The sequence below is a fragment of the Melozone crissalis genome, unplaced genomic scaffold (assembly GCF_028551555.1).
Source record: "Melozone crissalis strain CALT ecotype California unplaced genomic scaffold, PUWL_Pcris_2 ptg000004l_1, whole genome shotgun sequence".
NCBI classification, from domain to species: Eukaryota; Metazoa; Chordata; class Aves; order Passeriformes; family Passerellidae; genus Melozone; species Melozone crissalis.
In genome coordinates, this window is record NW_026535782.1 from 4,117,540 (window position 1) to 4,145,160 (window position 27,621).

General features: G+C 37.6%; 1 protein-coding gene across 12 annotated transcripts in view; it reads left to right on the top strand.

Moving 5' to 3' along the window:
• The window catches only part of MAGI2 (membrane associated guanylate kinase, WW and PDZ domain containing 2), a 702,246-nt gene that overhangs the window by 460,400 nt on the left and 214,225 nt on the right, over positions 1-27,621 (top strand). For all 12 annotated transcript variants that reach the window (XM_054273695.1, XM_054273675.1, XM_054273666.1 and 9 more), the window contains 2 exons: positions 5,685-5,898; positions 17,428-17,507. In XM_054273695.1, coding sequence (XP_054129670.1) covers positions 5,685-5,898; positions 17,428-17,507 — 294 coding nt within the window. The remainder of the gene's footprint in view (positions 1-5,684; positions 5,899-17,427; positions 17,508-27,621) is intronic.

Consider the following 27,621-nt stretch of genomic DNA (forward strand, 5'->3'; position numbering starts at 1 on the left):
CAGTGTTGCTCCCTTGCCACTTCCACCACACGCTGCACAAGCCCTGCTCATCCCTGCCACACAAGATTGCATCTGTTGGCATCTCTCTGACACTTAGTGCCCTTCCTACACAGCTAAGCAGGAAAGGATGGAGCTCCTAACATCAGCACTGCTGCTGTTGCCAGGATACTTCCACAGTGAAAGAGGGAAAGGCAGGATTTGGTCTCTGATGTGTATTGTAGGAATCGTTAGAAAGATCATTCTTTGTAGTTGTTCAGAATGTGCCACATAGGAGACCATTGCTGAGCAGCAATTTCCAGGACAATATGTTTCAGCTCCAAGTGGGTCAAGAGGCAATATTTACCTGCGTTTTTCCTTGAATTCTACACCTATAATATGCTTCTCCCAGGCAAATTCTGTGTGAACAATGGCTAGGCAGCCCAGAAGAGGCAGGCGCTGGCTGCTGTGTAACAGAATGAAATACACGAGCGCGGGTGTAGGAGAGCTCACCCCCTCTTCCCCCTCCTCTCCCCACCACAGTAAATCCTGTTGGTGTGGCCAGCAGAACAAGTGATGCCTGTGTTGGCTCTCATGGTTTATAAGCAGTGTTTTGTTGTTCAGTTACACTGATGGAGGACTTTGGGGATTGTAGCAAAGCAGCTCTGCACATACATGCTGTGCTGCCTTTGTTGGGCAGTGTGGCTCCCACAGACCCTGCTACCGCAGTCATTTTCTCTGTGAGCTGACAGAGGCTTAGTCACCTCTAAAATGTCAGTGCATTTGCAGTTTGTGTCTTTAAACAATCAGGATAACCAGAATATTTTAATTAATTTATTTCTTTTTAAACTCCTGGTGGAGAGAGCATTTTAGTTTTTATAAAGAATCAGCAAAGGTAGGACATTTGTTATTGCCAATTCTTTTAGAAAGAGTGTTCTATTTTAAATACTTCACTTCCAGGAGGAGGCTTTTATTAATTATAAGGCTCCTGGGACATCTGAAACATTGATTCATTTTTTATAGATGCTCAGCAATTTAATGGCTTATTAACTGCATAGCCAAGCCTGTCAACTCAAATACCTCTCTAACACATAGGACCATGAGGTTGAAATATTAACAGATCTAAGATGATTCTGAAGAAAAGAAACCCATCCTTATCAGACCAGTTAAGTTATATCTGTGCTTACAGAGATTTTTGTGCTTTTGGTCTGAATTTTCAGGCAGCTTTTCAGTGTCAGCATAATCTGTGCAAGTGTTGAGCTTTAACAATTTTTCATTAATACCTTCCATATGGCTTGCTTCACGTCCATCACATTTCCCTGAGACAGTTGTGTATGGACAAAGTGACCATAATTGTCTGCCCAATATGTTTATTCTTTCTGATTTGTGCCACCTGTCCTCAGCCCTAAAGCCACCAGGAATCCTTCTCAGTGCTTTGGCTTTTGGCCCTTTTAGGATGGAATACTCTTCACCCTGGATCAAGTTATCTGAGGACAAAACAGTATAATTTGGGAGATGAGATTTATCTCATCCAGCTTTAGTAAATTATATGCCTAAATGTCTTACTTTTTTGTTTGAGCTATTTGTCTCTGCTCTGTTGATATAAAATAAGAAGAAAAAAGAAATTTCACAATGTAAGAGATCACAGCTGTTTTAGATACACATTTTAGGGGATCACCTCTACAGTTTAGAATTATTAATTCAGGCAACAGATACAAAAGAGCTTAAATGGCTAAAATTAAATTAAGAACTTTACTATTTGCCAAGAAACATATGGGAGACATAATCTATAGATTAACTGTTAGGATGGGCAAGTCTAGACTTAGTATTGGGTTTCTTACACTTAGTGCAATTGAACACATTACTGGGTGAGAGAAATTGCACCTGAGAAGACTTCCCTGACAGACACTGTGTTGAAATTAATGATTTCTGCAAAACTAATGCTTTGACGAAATAGGCAAAAAGAGTCTTGATCAAATAGTAACCAGAAACTTGTCAGACATTCAGCAGTTTTTACTGCTGTCACTGTTGATGTCTGCAACGGATTGAGTTGGTCTCCTTTACAACCAGCATCAGTATTTTTGACACTGTGTTGGTCATGTCACATTTGCTTTCCACTGCTGACTGATGAAGTTTATCATCCAAACTCCAGAAGAATCACTTTCACATTGAAAGCATGCTTATGTATGTGCATTATTCTGACAGTGCTTGAGCAATGATAAGTTGCACCCAGAGAATGAAGTTCTGTCAGGCTCAAATTAATTGAGGCATAAGATATGACTTAAAGTTTCAAAATTATCATTCCAGACCTTAGGAATGAACAAAAGACCAGAGTCCCAATGCCATCAATCACCATGCAAGTTGCACTAGACCCAGGCAGCATGTTGAGTTTGTTTTATTATTACACAGCAAAGACAGCCAGAGGCATGAAAACAACATACAAAGCTTCCAAAACCACACACATTTAAAATACAAAATTGAAAAACACACAAAAGTTGGCATCCATTGATTTTTCTAGGTTCTCTAAGCTCAATTTATCACAACGAAGTCACATCCTGTGACCCACAGAATACCCTGTGCTCTCCATGACTCCTGCTTTCCTGGCCCAGGTCAGCTCCTGGCTCTCACTGTGTCAGGAGTCATGGGCAGCAATGCCTCCAAATAAAAGTACCAAGACTGAATATGGCTCCAGCTCTATAGAAAAGGGAGAAACTCCAAGGCTGCAAAGCTATATCTTTACAAGAAGACACATTCACATATATTGTCAAACATGAGTTAAACTACTCAATTAAAACTACTCACTACTCAATTCAACAGTTATTTCAAAAGGATGAACTCTTTCCTGTCCATAATTTAAAAACATAGCAATTTGATACAATAAGGTTATAAAGATATGAAATATTTTTATTCAGAACTGCTAAAACCACCTCATCAATTGCTATTTTTTTTATTTTTTGATATTACTTGGTTCATATTAGTTGGTTCTTTTGGATGGAGACACTAAGTTTTTGAACTTCTCTGCATGAATAATCTGCAGCATTAAAATAAAGGAATAAAGTGACAAGGTCCTCTTGCATGTTTAGATGGCAAGTTTCAAAACTTAAACTGTAAATAATAGAAACAATTTTCACTCTTTTTTTTTTTTTGTCATCATTATGGCTGGGATTTGTTAATATAGTAATTGAAAATCACAAATTTGACCCCTTCAGACCTGTTGAAAATAAGATCTTGAGGAAGAACACATATTAAAGATATGGTAAAATCCCGGGGCACAGCAGTGTCACCACATCTGTGCTCTTCAGACACATTGGCTGATCAATAGTCATTGTGTGTGATTGATCTCTGCCCCAAATGAATTTGTTCTGCTGTGCTCATATCTGCCATGTGACCTTTGTCTTATATTCAGTTTAATCTGCATGTCTTCCTGCCTGTGGTAGAGATGTGGTCAAGGCTGCAGCCAGCCTCAGGAATACAACTCACAGATCTGTTAATAATGCCTGAAGTAGATGAGGACTTTTGCTTTGCAAAGAACAAAACACCCCAAAAATTCTTCAGCAATTATTACATTGTCCTATTCTCAGGGGAATTGGGGACCATACATCATCTCTGCTTTGCAGGAAGCTTTTACATATTTGAAAATGCTACAGACAGATAGATTCATGTTTCCAAATAGCATAAAATGATTGTAATTCCACATAGTTCAAGCATGAGTTAAGATTTACCAACATGAGCTGTGTGTGGATATAGAGCTGTAGATCATTACCCTTTCCAAGGTTAAATCTGGATTTTTTTCATGCTGTTCTGAAGAGTTGATGTGTCAGGGTCAAGAGTATTTTTTAAGATCACAAAAGCTGTATATACATTTATGTCCAAGAAGCAGCGCCTTTTACTATGTCATGTAAAGAAAAAAAGATTAGTTTGACACAATTTCTTCCTGAAAAGTCTTGACAAATATTTATGATGTCTGAAGAGTTTACATGTCAGTGGTTTGATTCTTATTCCCCATCCTAGGAATTAAAAAGAGAAAGATGTGCAGGTACAGTTTCATGGGTCTTCCTCCTCCTTTTATTTTTTTTTTTTTTACAAAAAGACAAAATGGCCTAATTGAGCAAATCATTTCAGACGAAATTTAAGTACTGAGAAATTAAGAATATAAAACTAAAAATCTAATCTAAATCTAAAAATATAAAAACCCAAATAATATATACTTTGCTGAAACCAGGATTCTGTTTGTCCTTTCCAAGTTTCTTTTCCCCATGAAGTCTGGAAGGTGTTAGTGTTACTTTCCATGAGTCTGCTTATGTGATACTCTCTGTATCCTGGGTTCCATTTCATCCAGCTCTGCCAGCTGAGAACAGTTAGGTAATCTACGTTTCACCTGACCTGTTCTCTGCCCACTCCACCTTCTTTTGCCCTATTGCTGATATTAATTATGTTAGTCATTTAATCACAGGTGATTTTATTTTTTTTTTTTTTTTTTTGCAAAAAGAGCACTAATTGCCTTGGGGTTTTTATGCGACATAAACTATCAGTTCTCCTTCCCTCCCACATAGCAGAAAGAAACTGCTTTTGGTATTATTATTATTATTATTGCCCTTACAGAAAGTTTTCTTGTTAGCCCTAATGTCCTGACCATATCCCACTTTCTAGACTGACTGTTCTGTTTTGCTGTTATTTTTCTGTGCTCATCCTTAACAATTTAATCTAGTTTTCACCTTCTGTACAATTCTGCCTCAAGTAGCAGCTCATTGCAAATTCATGACTTAATTGAAATTATCTTTGATTATACTTAATATTTTTCTTTTCCATTAAAAATTGTTACTTGTATTCTTAGTTTGCTTATTCAATCTTTAGTAGTTCTCCTAAACCTTTTCTTTCTTACCACTACTTGCCATAGCAGCACATTTATTGATTCTGTGGGTTAATTAAAATCTACACCTTTATAAACAGTTTTTGTTAATTTTTTGTTGCTCTTCTTTCTTGCTGTTGTAAGCATCACTAATTAGAACATTTCACCCAAGCTGTCTTCCACTTTCCTACATATTTCATATGGTATCAGCATACTTCTTTGCTCTGCATGCACTGTTAGATCATTTAATAAATTTTCATCTTTGTGAACTTTCCTGTACACTACAGTGTTGATATGTAGAAGCATTTGGTATTGGCTCTGGAAAGCTAAGCCTCCTCCTACAGGTCATATCAACAATGAAATCACAACCACTTTCTGTATGGTTAATATATTGCTATGAGCTCTTGGATATCATTGGTTTATTTGATATATGGATGCACAAAGCAATTAGTGCACATACATTTTTAAGTGAAAAGGATCTGTAGTCTGTAGAAAAACAGTGAGGTAGTTTTATGTGTATATATGTGTGTTTATGAGTATAGATTGAGAAGTTAAGACATGAAACAGTAGAGCTGCTGGATATGAAGCTGCCTTTTGCTCAGAGCTTACTGCTGGTCTGGAAGGACTCCTGGGACAGAATGAGCCAGAACTCTTTATTAAACTTGTTTCAGTTTGGTTTTATTCCTTTATTTTCTTTTATTGTGTTCCAAATAAAATACATCATCAGAGGAACCTTTGTGTAAACCAAACAGAATTGTTCTCTTTATTTCAAGGCTGGCAGTTCACGGAGACTTGCACCCCGTAAATTCTTCACCATTAACTTGGATATCCAAAACCTGTAATTTTTCTTCTTTTGTAGAATCAAGTGAACATGAAGAGAAGAGTACAGCTGTCTCGGGTGAGGCATCTACCACCCAGCCTTGTTCGGCACCAGGATATGGTCAGCCTGAAGAAGCAAAGGAGGATATGGATGTAACAAAACAGACTAAACCTGAAGAGAATGATGACTTGGGCCCACTGCCTGATAACTGGGAAATGGCTTATACAGAAAAGGGGGAAGTCTACTTCATTGAGTAAGTCTTATTTCTTCTATTTTTAATAGCTGTATTGTATTTAACTGGGTGGGGAAATGGTTTGTCTGGTGAAGTGGAGCATTGCACTCCTTCTCATTAAAACAGCAGGAGTGTTCTGGCTGTCAGGGCTCCTGAGGGCTGGTGGCAATTCCTGCATTAGTGATTTAGATGGAAGCCTGCTGGGTTTTAAGATAGGTAACTGGTCTGTTTCCTTTAATGGTAGGAATTAAAGCTTTTGTTTCTTCTGTTAAAAGCAAGGCCTTTCTGCTTTTCTGGTGCTTTCTGCTGGGAAAGTAACACAATCACTGGTTTTGTCCTTCCTTATGTGGACAGAAGTAGAGAGGAGGAAGCTTTTTTCCAGTTAAAGGAAAGGAAAATGAGTGGACTAAAAGCTAGCTAATGAACAGTAGAGGGAGACCATGCTGTATATAGAAATAGTAAAATAAACTACTATAAGGAGAATTAGTTATGTGTAGAAACTTTTCCCTTTGGCAAACTATACATACCTGTTACTAATTAGTAAACTCATTGAAGTAATGGACATGAAAGTTCTTTATGCTCTATGTGCTCTCATTAAGCTATCAGAGAGCCCTCAAAGGAGGGCCATGAGAATGGTGAGGGGTCTGGAGCTCTTATGAGCTGCAGCTGAGGTCACTTGGTTTGTACAGCCTGGGGAAAAGGACACTGAGGGGAGAACCCATTGAAGCTTCCTCAGAAGGGAAAGAGGGGTAGGCACTGATTTCACTCTTGTGACCAGGGACAGCACTGAAGGAAATGGCCTAAAGTTGAGCCAGGGGCGTTTAGATTGGATGTCAGGAAAAGGTTTTTCACCACAGAGGGTGGTTGGGCTCTGGAACAGCCTCCCCAGGAAAGTGCTCACAGCACCAGGCCTGACAGAATTAAGAGGGTTTGGACAATGCTCTTGGGCATATGGTGTGATTGGAGTGTCCTGCACAGGGGCAGGAGTTGGACTTGATGTTTTTGATGGATCCCTTCCAACTCAGCACATTCTATGATTCTATGGCTATTGTAAATTACCAGGATAAAAATACAGCTAGTTTCTGAGCTAGTATAACATTTTGTTCTTCAAAAGAAAAAAGAAAATGGAAAAGCCAGCATTTTCATCAGTAGAAATCTACTACAGAGGTAGAAGGAGCATGTATGTTTGCTTTAAGGAACTGTCTCAGTTTGGAGCATTATCAGTTATTCTGATTATTAGTAGGTGCAAAATAGCATTTGGTGGTGTCAATTATGCTTTGAATCCTGCATTTAATTTAAAATGTTGTGACTATCACATGAAGTGTAAACAAATGTTAAGAATAAAGTTTGTGCATGTGACTTTTTAATGAATACTGGCATGACCAACTATAGCTTCTGGCATGTACAAGGCTGAAAATAGCAGTAACTATTAAAACATAAGTGTGTTTGCTGAAAAGGGCAAAAATGTGCCTATTCTAGAAAAAGAATAATTATAATTTGTCCAAGCAAGCAGAGAAGAGCTAGGATGACCTCAGGGCTAGTTGAAACCCTTGTTTCCTTCTTACCTTACTCCCAAATTTAATTTTTCCACACATATTGAATGCTCTGACAGAAAGCAGACTGAATTATATGGCACTTCTATTTTACTTGTAACAAAAACCTGTGGTACATTTGGGGGACAGGGGAAGGAATGATGGGCAGATCACTACCACACCGAATTTAATAGAAAATAAATACATATTTTGTTACAAATGCAGTGAATGCAAATAGCCCTGATGCTCTACAGAGCAGCCACTGCACTCCTCAAATTCTTTTAATGTTACATCTTGCTTCCTTTCCTTGAAATGCTCTAGTTTACACTGCAGTTCTGACAATGCTCATCATTCACTTCCACTAAATGAATGTTATGTAAAGCAAAGAAATCAATCAGAGGTGCAAACTGGATAGAAGGTATGTTGTAAGGGCTTCTTGCTTTTGGGATTATAATCTTGAACAATATATTTGCAAAAAAATTGCAATTGCATATCTGTAAAAATATTAGATTATTTACTAGAATCCTAGCAAAAGGAACAACTCTCTGATCATTTGAGCTTTCACATTGCACAGCCTTTGCAGGGTTAAGTAGGAATGTAATGCTGTGGGGATGCTGTTAAATTGCCTCTTTGTTTACAAGTCACTTTGGTTAATGGCATGAAGAGACTCCATTTGCTTTCACAAAAAAACGGAAAGATAAAAAGACAACAAAAACCTATTTGTCTAACAACATCTCCCTGAACAGTAGTAAAGATTGTACTAGATTATTAAATAATAGATGAAAAACAAACATTTTTAAAGTGTACATCACAATGAGTGGGGAAAAAAAAAGCCACACTAGGCAGCATCTTTTATTGCTTTATTTGAGGCTCATGTGAATTGTGCCTTTAAACACTAAAGCCTTCCAGCAGCAAACGATCTCAAGTTCCAGGTTGTCATAGGTATACCCAAAGGTCCTAGATTTCATGCAGCAGTTTCATTCATTCACCTCAAAGTAACCTCTAAAATTCAGATGTGACCTCACTTACCAAAACTGCTATCAGAATAGTGTGGTAGATTTACAGTGAGAGAGGAAGTGACTTCATAAGGGGAAAGATAATTGTCTATAGACAGGATTATTTATTTGTTAATCATTAATGGTTCAGTTAACTTTTTGTAAAGCACAGTGGAAGGAACTTCCTCTGCCTCGAGGACTAAAAAAACAAAAAAACATGTCATCCACCAGATTCACTGAATGATTCAGAGGATGGTTGTATTTTAAAGCATGTCTTGCTCTGTTTCTGCCCTTCATTCCCTTTCTGACATAGGTGCATGACCTTACGTTTACCTATTTTAGTGTTCACAGACAGAACATGAGCATCTCTTCTTGCAACATAATACTTACCAGTGTTTTTCAGGAAGAGCTACCTAAGTACATTTCTTGGGCTGTTTCCAGCCTCCCTTACATATGAATCTGAATTTTCAAATACAGGCACACACTACACAAATAGGACTCCATCTCCTACATTTGGTTTCACTCAGAACATATGCTAATGAGAACATGCAATAATTAACAGACTGTATATAAATTGGAATGCCATCAAATAGCACTCCAGTTTTGCTCCTTCTTTCATGCTTTAAATATGGCTGATAAATGTGGTGTATTTTGGCATGCTTAAATAAATCATAGTCGTCACTGATTTTTAGCTTTTCCCTCTCCCAGGGTTAAGGACAGGCTGTGATTCCCCATAACCTTCAGACCTTGCCTTGCCAACAGCTCTCAAACCACATACTAGAGACCCAAATTTGTGTTGTCCTCACAAAGTCAGCAGGTGTGGTTGTTAGATCCCAAGCAATCAGGGTTTGCTGTGTTGGTCCAGTGTGATGCCAAAGCATTGCAAAACAAGAAAGGACCAGGATTCTGGGTGCACATGCTATCATGTGCAGTCAGCCTGAAATGTGGCCCTCAACTATCCAGCTTCAACAGTTATTACATCATAGACTATCCTATACAGTTGGCTACAAAATTCAATACTCTTTTATAAAAGACAGAATTGGTTTTCTCTCTCTCCAGCCTTCTCTCCACACATAGGCAGCAGAACTCTGAAAGGGCTGCAGGGACAGAAGGACATGAAACCTAAAGCTATTTGACTCTATACTGTTTGAAAGCATATATAGCTTCCTTTGCTTATACTACATTAATGGTTTTCTTAGTGGAGAAAAGTCTAAAATGAATGCAAACCACAATAGAACATCTTTAAGAGATTACCTTTTTTTTATTTTTGTGGATGAATTTTAGGAGAATGTGGCCACACAAGGTTTAACAAAACACTTTCCAGTACATCTTGCAGACATTCAGTCTCTTACTACTTCAACACCTACTTCTTAAAACAGTGTAGTCAGCATTGCTTTTTGGACCTGTTGCAGTATCTTTTCTAGTTGCTAAAGATTTTTTTTTCTTTATGAAAGTATCATAGAAGACTGAAAAACGACTATAAAATAGTCCTTTGCCAAGGACTCTCCTTTTCACTGTAAAAAACAGCCATTAGGTTTTTTAATACAACTGGTGCAATTTCAGGTGATATCTGAAGAGTACAGCTACCAGAATATTGCTATGGACTTCACTGGGATCAGTTTTTCTTGATAGTAGTTTTTAAGACAGGAAAGTTTTTTGACTGCAGGAATAACATTTATCCCAAAATCTTGTGTACCTGAAGAACCATGATGTGTGTAGTTGTTCCTGACTGCTCCATTAGTACACCATCACAAAGCAGGATATTTTATTTAAGCCTGGATACACCATTATTTTATACTATAGGATACTAAAAGTACTGGGTGGAGTATACCCTTCTACCTGCTCAAGATTACTTTCATATCCTGCAGTAACTACAGGAACTTTTATAAGTTAGTTCAGCTAACATATTTCTGCGAGTATGTTACATCAGATTATCAGCCTATAATACTGAAATGTTTTGGTTGTCTGGGCATTTCTACTATTTGAATTAAGCAGCAATTAGGATGAAGGGATTTGTTGGTTTTTTTTCACATACTGTTATAATATTCACTTCTGATAGGATTTTTCTTTGGGAAACAATCCGTCTTGTATCAGTAAGATACATTGTATAGAAAATTTTGATCCATCAGGGGTCTTGTGAATATCATTATAATTGATTTTCTTTGTTTATATGTTGGATTGGATCTGTCACTTTTGGTCAGCATAAAAAATCAGATTTCTAGAGCACTTTGGACTTCAACATGGCATACAGCAGGACAGGCAGCTGAAAAGAGGGATCTTTTCTCCTGAGATCACTTCCTTGCCTCATGACAAGTTAATTAGGAACATGAAGATGGTAGAACTGGAAAGAATTTGTGGAATGATGAATTCTTTTTTTTTTTTTCTTTTGTCTATTGATGTTATAAAGACATTATCAGTCTGTACTAGTGGTGTGCTGTCCCTTGCTCTCACTTGCTGTTTTTATCTCTGCTGACATCCAGGTCAAACTGCCAGCTTAACTCCTCTTGTCTTTCCTTTCTTATTTCTAGTCTTTCCCCCAAAGGTCTCTGCTGCTGTGCTCTGCAGAATTAATCTTCCACCACATTTCCTCTGATATTTGTAGTGTTGTTATAACTTTTCTCCTTTGTATTTATTGAACTAGAAGAATCAGCTCACCTGGCTTGCCATATAGCATTTTAGGTGTCTAACATAAACCAGTTGCCAAGACTCCTTCTGTGGTCAACGGAGAGAGATAATTATCTCCAGAGGCTGATTCATCCTGTCCATATTTAAGGGCAGAATTAATTTGCCAAAATACAGCTGCTTCTACAAGTAAATATGTCTTCAGATATCCAAAACTTTGTCTACAGTAGTATGTAATTTGTGTTAGGAGTCCACTTTTGAAGGAAAACTTCTGGCTGTCTTCACACACTGTGATTTGGCTCACATTTCAGTGTGGCCACATTGGATTCGTTTCAGACAAAATGGAAAAGAAGGTTGGACTCTGGAAGTGCACTTAGTTTTCTACAACCTCTGGGCCCTGAACTCCATCCATGAGACCAGATTTGAGTTAAAACCAGCCTGAGCTCCTTTTGGTCTAAGCCATTTCTATATATAGATTAGCAATATCAGAAGAGTGAACACGTCTTGGTGCTGATGACCCAGCAGGCACAGCTTCTAGATCTCTTCAGGTGCCATGGGCTGCATGCCTGAGAGTGTAGCACACTAGGTGAGCTCCTGCTGTGCATCTTTTGGTTTAAATTCAAGTGAAAAGCTTGAAGAGCTACAAGAGTGGAGAACACTTAATGTGAAAAAGAAGATAACTGAGGGAGAGATTAATTTGCAAAATGACCTCCTGATCTAAGCCAAAGCACCACTGTAGAGGCACAGTAACAGCCCAAGACATCTCCATTATCCTGACAGAAATGACACAGAACTTGTCAAAACCAGGACTCCTCTGGAGTGACAGCTAGAGGCCATTGGGGAGATAATATGACCAGGATTATGTCACTTAATAGCATATAGTTAGGTGGTTCTACTGGATGATAGGTAAGATAAATTATGCTGTATAGGTGTCTCTCCCTTGAAGAGAGACAAATCCTACACAATTAGCTATGTAATTTTTGTAGTCACATGAGATGAAGCCCATTCTTTGTCAGAAATTAAACTGCCTCAGCCAAAGAGAGTTTCTTCAACAGCAGAAATAACCATAGGAGACTTTAGGCAGTTATATATTCCCCAAAAAGTCATGCATAAGCATCTTCTGCTCCTGTGAATGCCTAGAGGCAATGCCGCTGTCTCTAGGCTGAGTGCATAAGTGCTTATCTACTGCCCAAGGCCATCTAAGATTCAGAGGATAGGAACTCCCAAACCTGGGTCTCTTAAGGACCATGAACTCTGAGCACATGGTGAAATGCAAGGCAAGCTGGCACTCACAGCTGCTGCCATGCAAACCAATGCCAGAGGACAACTTCCTTTTGTATCTGTTCCTGCATGTGTGCACGGAGCTTAGGGAGCATCCCACAATGGATGGGTTGCAAATTGCTGGTTTAATGCTCTGTTTTCCTATCCATGAACCTCCACACACAAATTACTTGAGGATCGTTATTGTGCCACTTGAAAATCTCTGCAGATAAGCAATGCTCCAGCATAAAGAAAAAGGAGGGAGGAGCATTGCTGAAGTTAGGGCATTACAGAGCATTGTGATTTTCTTCATGTCTGCTCCCCTTTGCTCAAGTTGTTAGATCAAGGACTAGCTTAAATATAATGTGTTCAATAAAAACCCAAACAAACCCATATGTGCTGCTCCCAAACACACTGAAACAATGCCCATTTTGAAATGCTTTCCACAATACCATGCAAGGTACATATCTTGCAAGATGCACAATTTAGACTAGGTCTGCAGTACTTTTAAATGACATTAAGGCTATTCCTGTCAGTAAGTACTTTCTATATTTCCTTCAAAAATGTTTCAAGAGATTGCCCACAGGCTTTGTTAGTACAAGAAACTTTATCTGTCAAAATGCTTTAAACTGGCAGTTTGTTAACACAAATCCATTATATTCAAATCTTAAATAAAATAATATCCTGTCTAACAAATAATTATAATAATAAGATAACACTTGGTTAGATAAGAAAAGCCACACTCCTAGTGGTTTTACTTCCTAAAGATATTGAGTAGTATCCAGTGAGATTCCCAGAAAGCCTCTGGCCTGGTATCCAGCTCCAGACCTATTAACAGAGGCATTTCAACAGTCTCTGTGAAGTCTTAAAAGCAGAGCCACAAAGAAAATCTGGAGAAGAGCATGAGGTTGAGTCAAGGCTTCTGGGAAGTATTCGGTGCTTTCTTTCACTCTTTCTTTCACTCTTCACCCAGCTGAAGAACATTTTTTTACACATATATTTAAAATTGTGTGCAACTAATACCAGACGACAGATTATAATAAACTGTTTCTGCTAGGTGCAAATACTTGGTGAAGAGAGAGGATTTAAGTTAGTTCAGCAATAATTATTTTATTGACTTTTGGCAAAATATTAAGCTCCACTGCTTTCCTGAATGACCTTAAAAAAAAAAAAAAATTGCAATACACTTCAGGCCAATATTCAGTTTCTATTTTGTACATAGGTATCAAATTTGGGTGAATTTTAAAAAGATATGCTCTTTCTATGCTCCACCTGCTTGAATCAAGACCAAAGGGATCCTTTGTTAAGGAAACTTTGCTTCCAAAATTTCAAAAATTAGGATTTTACTGTTGATTTTTAGAGAGATTCTAAGACATGCATTGTTGATTTGCCAGCAGTTATCTCAGTAGTCCTAACTAGTAATCAAAATCGTTGAAATTATGGGCTTTCTAGACATGTTTTTAATGATATGGTATAGTTATTGCCAAGTAATGAAGCGTTGGTGAGTGTAAAACGTTGCTGGAGCCACAGCTGTATTTCTCACAGGATGCTTTTGTTTCATCACTCTCATTCCATCACTGACAACTCCAAATGCCTGTTTGAGACAACTGCTGCTGCAATTCATCTGCTGTTCATTCATAACTAATCTGTAAACCCCCAGCCCCTTTTCCTTCTGGTCTGTCTATAAGACTTCCCAAGTGGACACACCTGATTATACCTGGTGGTGAAGTAGGCAGGTTATGCCCCCTACAAGGTTTTTTAGTGCTTGAGAATTCAGTGTACACAGCCTATGCAGCAGATATGTGTTCATGTTACTCTTGCCATTAGTGTTAATTTGACGAATTTACAATTTACTGTTCCTTCAGTCTCTTCTCCCACAGTTGAAGCTTTCCTATCAAGGCTTCATTTAAATTATATTAAAAGCAGGAGATAAACGTTGTCTCCCTTTAGCTTTTACACATTCTAGTCCTTTGCAGAGCTGAAGAGGGAATAGCTGACCCAGGGGAGACTGGAAGAATACCCTGCCAAGTAAACCTCCTATGCAGGACAGAAGTAGACATGCATAAAAACCACAATGCTGTACTCCAGGGCTACTCATTTCCCTCTTTTACTGAGAGCAATGTGACATTTGTCCTGTCTCTCCTCCTTGAAGGACTGTTTGTGTGTTGTGTACCTGGTTGCTAAGATGATCCAAGCAAACAAGCTCTCAGTAGGGAGAGCATAGCAGGACACTGATGTACTGTGGAGGTGTTAGAAGTCAGGTGGGGTTGATTGTGTCTTCTTTCAAGTCCTGCCTTCAGAGCAGGAAAGGATTTTTTACCCACTAGAGTACTTGTCTAGAAGCCTTTGAAGTCCCATTGCTGGAGTAGTTTAGTCCCACTGTATTGTATGTTTAGTAGAGATTATAAAGTGGAGAGGCAGGGCAAGAGAAAAGGCACAGCAAGGAGAAGAGGGATGAATTTCAAATGGTTCTTTGCCCCTGCAATTATTTGTTATAGACAAAAGTTCTTGTGGATGAGTTTTGCTGTTACTAAGTAGCTGAACAGGTTTGACAGATATCACCTAGAAGAGGATATTGAGTGCTCTAAGAGCTGATCTAAATGAAATATCATCTCCATTCTGTGAAATTTCACTGCAGACTGAACGATCACTCTTCTGTTGGAAGAGCTGTTGGTTTTTTAGTTCTTTTATGGTTTTGTTTAAAGTGGTCATATTGCACAAAACTGGGACATCAGTCCTTCTGGCTTTGTGGAAGCCACATTTATGCTAAAGGAAAGAGTAACTGATTGTTGTTCTTAGTTTCAACCAAAGCCTTGAAGGTGGCAATTCAACTAATTCACATTTTTAAATATTGATATTGAATTTGGCTTGCTTCCAGTTTGGCACCTGTTTTTGTAGATACTTGAAAACCCTTTCTAAAAATATTATAGGGGTGTTTCCAGGGCTGGTGGACTGGGCTTGTCTGATGGGTGGATATTGGCCAGTTGTCTTGCAACAGAGGTGGCTTTTAGTACTGCTGCTGTCACTGGCTTGTTTGGAGGCTCTGGACAGTAATTTCATGACTTTGTGACTCCATTTTCTTGCCTCTAAACCAGGGGTGGTTATTTTTATTTCCTTTGTAAAATGCTTTGAGATTTGCTCTATACCACAGCAAACATTGCTAGTAGTAATCATATATATTGCTCTTTTAAAGTCATAGGAAACTTATCTGTGATTCTAATTTAGTCCCTGCAGTCAGTGGGGGTCCCTAAAATAATTCAGAATTAAGATCTGGGAGACAGTGGCTGTTGTGCAGACATGCCCACACTCCAGAGATGCAGCTGCAGCTCCCCCAGGAATGTCCAAGCCCGCTCTGAGCTGTGGCCCTGCTAACAGGGCATCCCTGGTGGTGTGGAGCCCAGCATGAGCTGCTGGGTGCACCCAAGGAGCTCAGTGGATGGATGCTGGGGTGATGAGCCCACACTGAGCTCCATCCTGCAGCACTGGCACTGCTGGAGCATCTTCCCCAGTTAATTTAAAGCTAACACAAGCTGTGGTGGGGCTGTGACTGCAGCATGAAAATGCACCCTACAGGAGACCACAGGCAGCCAGAGCTTCTGAGAAAGTGTCTTAGTTACACTTGCAGTCAAGCACAGGCTGCAGGCATCATTTCAAATCCACCTTACCTTTGGCTCATCATTCTCCATATCTGCAAATATAGCTCAGCTCTCAAAGGGAAGGGTTTGTTTGTCATCTTCACCTGTCATGAATGGTGTTCTAGACTAGATAATGCTTTTAAGAAAAAAAAAATTAAATGCCTCAATTTTCATTTTAGTTGCCGTTTCATCCATACATAGCTCTGCTCTACCTTGTTTCCCATTCAGAATGTGGAGGAAGCTTTAACATGGTGACAGTTCTGCTGAGAAGTAGGCACTGTCACTGTTTTGAGAGAGAAAGAGAAATTGAGGCAGTGGAAAATGTGTCTGCCCTGGAAGACAAAGTGGGAGAAGGAATTGGTTCTATTTATTTATTTTTCCCTAGGGGAACTAGTGGTGTTGGGATCACATGGACTGTATCAGTAACTAAGAAATTCACAAACAGTTACATCCTAATCCATTTTTGCTAGGTCCCCTGTTTTAGTACACCTTGTACCAATGTTTATAAGAGAAATCATAAGCACACTTTAAAATGACACAGCAAATTAATAATAAACAAAATAATTCAATATTGTATGGAATGAGCTTCCTCTTAGGATGTCTCAGATAAATAAAACATCGTTTAGAAGGGTCTCTGAATGATGGTATTGTAGGAAAGGCATCTCAAAAAATCAAGGAGTAATGATGACATCATTTTCAGGTTTATAGTCTTCTTTAACATGTTTACAATATTTGGCTCCAAATTTAATTGCTTATGGGTAAAGTATAGATAGAAAGGATCTGGCTTTTAACTCTCATTAGCTGTGCTAAGTATCAATTCATTTGGCAAAATAATCTCCCAGAAAAAAATTTTTGCCAGTTCAATGCTCTTTGATGGCTGATTTCTCAAAGATCTATTCTGAGTATAGAAAGGAGCCACATGATTCATTCAGCTTGTGCATATCTATTTTATCTCTATAGAAGGATTATATATGGAGAGATAAAGGTTTGTTAAACAAAGTATCATTAATCACCCTGTCCGGAAATGTAGACTTTGCAGGAGCATGCTGTAATTTGCATCACTTTTGCTATGCCTTGTCACTGCTGCTGGAGAGAAATAACAAACCTGTATTTATGAAAAGGACAGGTTTAAGACTAAAATAATTCTGTCCGAAAACTGTGAGAATGGTACAGAATCCTGTCGCCTGCACTCGATCAACGGCAGAACACTGTATTTGTAATAAATTCCTTTTGCTCTGGATGAGTTCTGCATTTTCAATGAGGTTAACTTGGCAACATTCTAGTTGATTTTAATAAAAATAGCTGCTTTGAGGACAGGGAGCTGAGGTTGCCAAATTTACAACTGCCTTGCACAATTACTCTTACACCTCCTTCAGGGCTACTTAGAACCAGTAAGCAAATTAAGTGTATCGATTGCAATTTTGTTGGACTAACCCTTTTTTCTTAAGGAATAAACTTGATTCCTTTCAGTATGTGTCTGCTCAGAGTGATCTCTTTTCTTTTCAGCCATAACACAAAGACAACATCATGGCTGGATCCACGACTTGCGAAAAAGGCTAAACCTCCAGAAGAGTGCAAAGAAAATGGTAGGTGATTAAGTTTTCCTTGCTGCTCAGAGGGGATTTTCCTTTGTGTGTGTGTGTCTCTCAGTTCTTACAAAAATCAGGCATTTGGGGGAATGATGAAAGGTGTTTAATTGCTGCTTTGGTTAGAAGCCATAAGTGATACCAGTTCTCAGTGTGCCATGTGTTTCTGCTTTTTATTCCCCTTTCTGATGCTATCCAAAGCTGAGGATCACAAGTGTGTTTTCTGCTGTTGTGTGTGTGACTCCGGGACTGACCCTCTCCCTCATCTCCTACAGAGAACTTTGGTCTGCAGAACAGAATCCTTTTCAGATTCTGAGCTTTTAATCTACAGGCGATTCAATGCATAAGGGAAACTAGCAGCACCGTGGGAATATGAATATTGTTTGATTTGTATTTAAAGGTACAGTGCTATGGTATTTAATAGCAAATTTAAACAAAATAGTGTCTGATAAAACAGGGGTGTGGGAGGGAGAAAAGAGATCAGTGTCTGTCAGAGTTCAAGGCTGGATTTGGGGGGGTACTACATTGCTAATGCCTTAAAATTTAAAAGCATACATACTGCTGAGGATGCTTAAAGGAGCTGTGGCTGTTTTGCAGGAGAGATTATTATATTGACAGATTCAGAGATTTGAAATAATACAGATCATACCAGTATAATTTCTGATTTTTATCTGGTAAAGTTTATCAGTATTTAAAGCATTTAATAAAGTCAAGGCTAGGATGTGTTGTAACTGATCTGTTTCTGATAAGGGTTTTTTTTCATTGTTTTATACTTCCATGTCAGATTAGTCAGTTAAGATGTTGTGATTTCTAAATACTGCTGCTTATTTTATTGTTGTGAGATACAGAGCATTAAATGCATGCATGCTACGTGCATTAATTCAAAGCATTTTAAAATATTTTAAACGTGTTCATAAGTTTTCATATACTGCACCTGATTTATTTTAAATTTTCCAAAACACATTCATTTGGTTAACATAAATACTATGAACAGAAAGGAAACTCAGGGCTGATTAAGAGATCACTGAGGAGTTGCTGGCTGTATGAATTGCAGGGTCAGTGGTTTGGTAAAAAATGTTCCCGGGTTGGATTTTTTTGTAAATGGCTTTCTTTTGAAAGATTGTCGTATTCCAAAAATAGCTTCCTTATTTCAGCAGCAATTCTGACGTTCTCTTCTGACATCAGAAATTACATGTCTGAATGATTTTGTGATGCTTATTCTAGCACAGACAACACGAGCTCCCAGACTAAATTCTACAGTGATTACAATAGAGGTCTGATACTGAAACAAAACAAGGGCACAGGAGCTTTGCTTTCTAAATCTCTCACATTACTTATATGAACCTATATCATTGCCTGCTCCTTAGATAATAATAATGGGAAAAGCAGGAAAAAATCTACCAATATCTGTGGAATAACATTGCACAGAGTTACTTGGAGTAAATATGTGCTGGTTTTTTGGCTTTTTTTCTGTTAACTGTTGTATACTGAGATCAGAACAGCACTGACATGTTAAAAATACCTAAGTGTCTGAAACAATTTTAAATTAAGATCAGTGCATTAAAGAAAAAGCATTATTTTATAGTTATTTGACTACTGGATTACTGAATCACCATAGTGTGCTGGGTCATGTTGTTCTTTTAAGGTTGCTTAGCTCATTAATGCAAAGCACTTGAAATGATGCATAAAAGACTTTAGGGAGAGATTTTCTATTCTTGATTGTTCTTCCAACATCCTATCTTTTCTAAGGTTCTTCTGTTTTTCAAAAGTGTCATTTGTCTTTTTTTTTTTTTAATCTAATGCCTGCAGAGGAAAAAGTTCTTCAAAATCACTTATATGCCTTAAAATTACTGTACCTTGCCAGAGTAGTCCAACACAAGGAACTTTATTATAGCACACAGGGATTTGTAATTATCGTTAAAATTTAATCTAACTTCAATAATTAATTTCAGCTATGGCTTGGTAGATTTTTTATGCCAAACATATTTTCTGTTACACTTTGTGATTTATTCTGGCATATTTTACTCAGAGAAACAAAATTTAAGAAAGACATCAGTGTTTATATAGGAAATTATACCTACCTTGATGCTTTATCACTACATTCATAACTCTTGCTTTTCATTGACATTCATTTTGCCACATCTGAAACTTGTATTGATTCTCTGAGATACATTATGACTTCTTTATCATCTACCAGATTCTGCTATCAGGTTTTGACTGTGAATAACCCAAATTTTGTGTTCTCCTTTCAATGCAAATCCTGACAAATCTTCCTTCTTCATTCTGCCACCAGCATGCAGTTTCCACACCAGGCAATGTCCAAGCAGAGCAGGATATCAGAGTCCTGATCTTCTGGGCTGGTGATATTGAGGGCCCCCTCTGCTCCAGGCATTTCCTCTCTTCCACTTTCTGCTCTTCAATGCTCCTTTCACAAATATGATTTCTTCATTATCTCTGGCTTCTGTGGCTGCAAATCCCAGAGCTTGCTCATTCCCTTTCACAAAATCTGAATCAACCTTCCAGCACATCCCTCCTCTTAAAAAATGTTCACATGCTTTTGCCAAGAGATTGACAAGCTCTACCAAGTCAAGCTTTCTTCACCTACATGCTGTGGACTCCTTCTGTTTTTCTTTAATGATACCTACTGCTCTAAATCCCTTTGTAGGTCAGGAGATTTTAAGTGATGATCTTCATTTCTGTCTCTCTGTCGCAGAATTTCTGTGTGAGTTTCAGCAAATTACTTTGACTTTTGCTCTGTCAGACCTACTTAGATGGCAGAACTTTGAAGCAAGAACCACCTCCTATGCTCTGTTTTTATGGTGCCAATCTGAGTTTCATAATAGCAATAAGCAGAAATAGCTGGCAGTTCTGCAATAACAGCTGCAATGTTTTACACTTTTCTGATTTCCTCCAGAAAATCTTGACCTTAATAGAAATAATTGGTTTTTTTCCTGCTCAAAATGTAAGTTAAATATTTTTTATTGTCTGGATTTAAATACTACTTTTAATTTTTTTTCCACATCAAAATTAGTTAAACAATTATTATGTGTAGAGTACTAGAGAAGTTACAGTTCTGCCCCCTTTGCATCTGTGAGCTGGATTCCCTCATTGCTAAACTTCCTGTAAAGTCATTTAACATAGTAGATTCACAGGCTTTGCATGATTACAGGTATATTATGTGAGTGGTCTTCTGAGTCTGTTCTTCAAGAGAGAATATGGGAAAGAATGATGAGTCCCATAAGACAGTAAAAATGCAGTCTAATACTGAAAGGCAGCTCAGCTGTAATGACATGAAATATCACAGATTTTAGAAAGTTCATTTTTTAATTAAGAAATGTAGCAAATAGTATTTTCAAATTCTTTAAGTCATTTTAGGGAACTTTTATTCTGGAGAAAAATCAACAATTTCTTCTACATCCAGTTTAGGGATTAAACAGCTCTTGAAATTTCCTGGGATCAAATAGGTCAAGTTTGACATATTTCCTTTAAAAATTTCACTAATTTCATTACTAATCCATCCCATTCCATAGTCTCTATTACTCTTAACCCTCTCTTTCTTTTTATGTCAACCTCCTTTCTCCCATCCCCTAGTTTTCAAATAGGAGTAGGCCTACAACTATAAATAAAACTTTGATTTCACCTAGCATTCATCCATCATCTGTCTTTCCATCTCCTCTACACCCACCAACTTGACTGCAAAATATAGATATTTATGCAGGGTGAGCTGAGTTGCCTTAATACTTCATTGACTGCAAATGTCAGCTCTGCTTTGGCACTTAGAGGACACAGACCCCAGATTCACCAGTGTGAACACCTGCATGCAGACAGGCTGCTGCACTTCAGTGTCTTCATGTTGAACTGAAACCCAGCCCATCCCATTTTTTTGGGTTGTGTATTCCCCATTCCTGCAGTCCCAAGCAGTGCCTTTGATGCTCTCATTGCCCCACACAGCTCTCCAGAATTCATTATTGCTTACCTGATTCCTTACAATGCTGCAGTAAGATGTATGAAACCTTTCATATGGTTGTTTTATAGATGCATTTGGGCATAGGCATGCTGGGTTTATGGGCAAAGTATTACTTCTTGATTCCCTCACACATATTTCTTGCTGGAAGCCACGTAGAGAATTTTTATCTCATATGGATACAGTTTGTGTTTTCTGATACCTGTTAATGGCAACCTGTAGAGGGTTGCCATTAACCCTACAAATAGTTGCCATACTTTCCTACAAATAGGTTTTATTTTATTTTTTTTACTTTGAATTCCCTTTGCAGATTATTAACCCCATTTTAAGTATTATTTAATCATGTAATGTAATGGAGCTGGCATTACTTGCAATAATATTGATCGCAATGAAATTTTTCCTATCATTTTTTGACATCTTGAACATGGTTTTCTCTGCTTGCATTTTCAATTTGCATTAATTAAATCATAACAAAATATTTTGAACCGTTATGACCTTTGGAAGGGCATTTCATGCTGGCAACACCATCTGGGCATTCATTGACCAAAACACTCTTCCATGCCAAACTCACAATAATGATAATAAAAATAAGAAAAGGGTCACCTCATTCCTGGGAGTTCAGAAGACACTTTTCTGGACAGCCTGGTTCAGTGACACAGCTTATTAGAGTAATTCTTTGTCCTTGGATAAGTTTTCAGACAAAACAGCTGTCCACATGTGCATACCTTGGCTGGCTGTGCCCCGGGCAGCATTCTGGTATCTCTCTGGGGGGAGGTCTTGCATAGAGTGAAGCTTCCTTGGAGGGCACTTATCAGTGTAAGAGATAAGTCCTTTGAACTGTAATGGACTGCTGAGTATTACTTTGCCTTCAGAACCATTAGAGTTTCTCTCGGTCTCAGCCATACAAATCCCTGTAGAGTGCTAACAGTAATCTTAAATAGAGCTGGTAATTGCAAGGACAAGAAGGAGTAAAAGTAGAGAAAAAAATTCTGTTTTCCTTGATTATTTAGTGAGCATTTGGCTCTCTCATACTCACTGCTCCCACTGCTCACCCAGATAGTGCATTAACTGGGGAGATGCCAGGGACCCAGAGGCACACAGCCTGCAAGGATCCCTGTCTTTGGAGGTAGTGGCAACCCATAGTAACTCTTCCAGCACTCTGAGGATTTTAGGGGTTGCTAAATGCAGGTCAAGGAAGCTACTGTCTTGTCCCATGGTCTTTTGTGAAGAAAACCACAGGCTTTCATTCTAATTGCTTCATGGTGATATGAAAACAAATCACTTCCAATTTCTGAGTTTTATGAAAGAGGATTATATAAACACATCTTTCATGTGCCTGTAAAGATTATTTGCTTGTAAAGTGGACTGAGATTCACAGCTGAAAATGTTCATAGAGATATGAAATATTATTTTTGCTAATGGCCCTTTATGTGTAAAGTAATATAGCATGTATAACAAATGCCCCCTGTAAGGAACACAGCATGCTCATCAGTGGTGTAAGATACAGTGAATTATGCATTTTCTAACAGCAATAAAGTTTTACTATTATTTTATAAGACTTTTTAAAATTTTAATTTACTTTCAGAATAAAAATAGACACATTCACCAGTGACATACCCCCAAACAGAACCAGCACACTGGAGCTAAAATGATAATACGCTTTAAACTGCACTGCTACTGGAAGGTCGTCCAAGGCTACAGGGCCACTACAGAATGGCTGTGGTAGCTTGAATTCCTGCTGGAGCTGCTGAAGCTGCTCACATCCAGTTTCTGAGAGCATCTCTTTTTCATTTTGTTGCCAAGTTAAATGGCTAAGCTTAAGTATTTTTCAGCTAGAATGTGTAATGAAATTTAGAAAGGCAGGGAGAGAGATTTTGTGAACTCATAAGGAGAAACAGGACCAGAGTTTTAACAATTCACATCTTTAATGAGCTATAAATTGGATTCCACTCACCACTGAAGCAAGTAGCAAAATTCTCATTGACAGCACGAGGTTGGTTTTTGCCACTAAAATGCAAACAACACATGGTATGAGAATAGAGGTGACCTGAAACATTCCTACAAGGACTATTGAAAGGAATGGTCCTGTTTTTTCACATTATGCAAAGATCAAGGCCTTGATGCCTGTAAAGAACAACAGGTTAAAATTCCTTCTGAAATATGCACCTTGTTTAATCATAGGTAGAAATCAACATACATGATTTTTAATCCTATTCTCTCCATAGCTTTAATCCTTCAGTCTCTGACTTCTAAATGACAATGAAGCCTGATAGATTTAACAATGAGGGGCTTGTGAGATTGTATTCATTACAATATGGCCAGCTACCTTTGGCTTTAGTATTTCTCCTCCCTCTGATTTTCTGTGAAAGCTCTCATTTTTAACAGATATCATTAATGAAAAAAGAATGTCAATCTTCTCATTTTCAAAAATTATTCTTCATAATCCTGTCATTTTGTATTTCATCTAGAAAGTCAGCAATTTTATCAAATTTAGAAGCCAAAATTTGGTATTCTTTGATGGAAATCTTGACTTGTTGCAAAGTGGTTGGCTATTTTCTGGCAATCACTTTGGAGTCCATTGCTGCCATTGCTAAAATCCCTAGTAACGCTTGTTATTTTGCAGATAGCTTTAAAGGTAGAGTATTTGTCATCAATTCCAAACATTACTTGACTGGCTCTTTGCTTACAATGCATTACAATTGAGGAGAAGATGTATCCAAGCTACCTCAGGGTTTTGTCTTACTATTAAGTGAATTCCTTGTATTTATGATTTCCATTTTTTTTTCTTTTTTTTTTTTTTTTTTTTGTACTATACTTTAAAAAAGGTCTCAGTTATTTTCCTTTTGTGACACCTGGTCTTTGATTCCAGCCTAAAATCCTCAAAGTGAGTGCTGAAGTCCCTGTTAAATAGAACTGAGAAATCCTGTCTGAGCACAGATATCCTGTATTTAAGATTTGACAGATAATGCAGCACTTTAAAAAGCCTCTGTCTTTCATGACTAATACCCTCAAAGACCCACTGGCAGATAATCACTGTTTGTGGGACAGGGGAAAAAAACGTGGTAGCATTTCAAGTTTTTTGAAAAGTGTATCTGCCTGAGTGGGAGGAAGGCACAAGCACTTAGTGTGTGGATGGTAGATATTGCAGAACTGTCGAGAGGGGAGGAACTGCATTTGAAGAATTCATAGTAGAAAGCTTTGGAATAGAATAAGTGGCTATAAAAGGTGGAAAGTATAAAAAGTAGAGATGTGGAGAATGTATTGCTAGCTATATAAAAAGATATTTGGATTTGTGATGTCTTTAAGCATTAGAATTAGTTCAGTATAGAAACATGAAAAGGGAAAAGTATCTCTGGATATGAGGAAATCCTGAAACCTGGTAAAAGGACTGATAAGGCAAACAGGCAGGATTTTGGAATCCTGACAAGAAATGTTAGAATTTGTTTCCCTTAAACATCAAACCTTTATATGTAATTACATTCTACAGAATACAGTCTAATGTTTCATCAAAATAATAATTTCTGATTACACATTCTGGTGAAACATTGAATCTTTTTGTCTATGCAACTGTAAAAATTAGAAGGCCCTAGAAATGCAGAATGATTCCAGATGAATGTAGTCCCTTGCTCTAAACACAAATGAGCCTTACTTACATATCAATATGTGCATATTTATGTAGACATGCAGGCCAGATTCTGGTGACTCCTGAGGTTGCCCAGGGATCTTCCCACACAAAGATGAAGCACCCAGCTCTTCTGTTGGATCCTCTTCTTTCTTGTGCATGGAGGGGAAAAGATTCATGTGAAGGGGGAAAAGTCATATCTTACTATGAAAACTATTAAGAATAGCTCAAACTAACAGTTTTGTCTGAGAAATTATCTAGTCTAGATAACATCTCACTACTGATAACCTACATCTTTCCTATACTGACACTGAAGTGATAATATTGCTCTGCTTCACTCTGGACTAACAGAAACTACAACTTCTTTTGTCTGCATAATTAAATGTACTGGACATTGGACTTTGTTTCTGTGTACTTTTGCTCAAGTAGACTAAAAAATTTGAGAAATTTTTAAATTATAGAAATTTTTATTTAATCTTTCAACTCTGACACCAGCATGAAAGACATTAATTGCTCTGTCTAAAAGTTTTGTTGCTTTGGAAGGAGGGAGCAAAGGTTAAAGGAGAGTTGGATTTATAATTTTAAAATGCTTTTTCCTCTTTCAATCCCAGCTGGATTTCTCTTATCTATTTTCTCTTAAGTAGTCTGAGAGTTTTCCTTTTTACAAGAAAAGTCCTTGCCTAGAGAATTTAAAGTTGTAGTTTGCCTTCTCTATAACAGAATAGTTACTGGAGGGAGCAAGGTTTTTCCTTACAAGGGAACCCAATTCTCACATTTTTCACTCCTTTAATAAAAATTCGGCCATTCTGTTTTTCCAATGACAGAAATAGAAACATTTGATCCACATCTGAAATTCCTGTTCCTTCTATTCAAAAAAGTGTCTGGAATAAGTGTATATCACTTTCATAATTAAGCAATTCAATACTTCAGCATTCATTGTGCTCACGTGCAGCTACTGAATCTGAAAGTGTCTGCCACTGCTCTCACAGGATGGGCCTCATGCTTTCCATACTGTGGCTTTTGCCTGACCATCATTTTATCTTCCAAATAAGTAATTTTTTAGAAATTTTCACCCTTGGACAAAGGGTGGACAAAGTAAGCTATTTTGGGACTGTCATTTTCTTATGCTCAGACATTCATATTTTAAGGGTTTCAGACTAGAGGAATCATTCAATTTCTTTTAGCTGTGGAAGTGAGAAAGGACTGCCCTCATTGGTGGTTTGGGGGGCAGATTTTTTTTAGATTTATCAATCTCATCATTCAGAAAGTTTAATGGGGACCATTAGGCTGTTGCCAATTGTAGCTCCATTAATATTCATTTAAACTTGCCATTTTTTTCTGGTGGTCTACTTTGTTAGAAAATACAGATACTTTCATATTTTCTACCCTTCAGTTCTCTATGTCACTTTCTGTGCCATGATATTTCTGCTTGGGCCTTTTGTCCCCATCACTATTTTACCTACTTGGTCTCTTCATAACTGAAGAATACACCTGTATTTGCAAGTTCTGCATTAATATACAAGATCATAAAATTTTGCTCTGATGAGTAGTGAAAAAGGGTATGGAAAGACCTTAGAGTGTGTGTCTTCCAAACGATTAAACACATGACATATAATGCCTGTTCACAACATAAGTGAGTTTCAAAATTCTTTGAACTTTCTGAGCTTTGTCCTCTTCCTGTCTCTTTTTTTTCAAATTTATTGGAGGATTTTATCACCTTCAGTTTTGTCTCACCATCTTTTTGTTCTCATGCTTCCCTACACTGTCTGGTCTCATACTGTCATATTTAACATCTCCTGAGTAGTTTAGATTATTCATTAAATGTGGGTGGTAATTTTTGAAAAGTTAAATTGTAGTTTTGGACTTCTGTTGGTGAGTATAACAGTATTGCTTCTATACTGATTGATGGAATTTGCACAACAGTTTTTGTTTATAAAATTCCTGATTGTTGCTAGAAGATATTTATTAACATAGAAATTTCTATAAATAAATTGAACAGGTAATGCTGGATAGAAAAATATAGTCTTAGATCTATTTCAGTAAATGGAATTTCATTAAAATTTCATTATGTCTGGCTTAAATTCCATATTGTTTCAGTTACTGAATCTAACACATGGTTTAAAAAGTAGAATTTGGTCTAGCAAGGAGTAAATGCAGATAATCATTCCCCTGTAATATTAATCCTGCAAGAAATACAGTTCTGAGGTTAAGGAACATTGCCTTAGTAAAGAACTGAAGAATTTTTTCTAGCTGCACTATCACTAGGTAGGCAAAAGCAGAATTAGAAAAAATTGTTATGGATTAGGAACATTAATAAACATACTTTAGTCTTTTACTTAAGCACAAGTAAGATTATAAGTGACACTACTAGAAGAAAAGAAGGCAGATCATCCTGCCATTATTATTTTTTTAGATTAATTTTGAAACAGCCTTACTGATTTATTTTTTGTTTAGAGAAGCCCAAACAAACTCTCAGTTAGTGAAAGGTGATAGGGGACTTCTTCAAAATCCACTGAATGGCTTCTGTT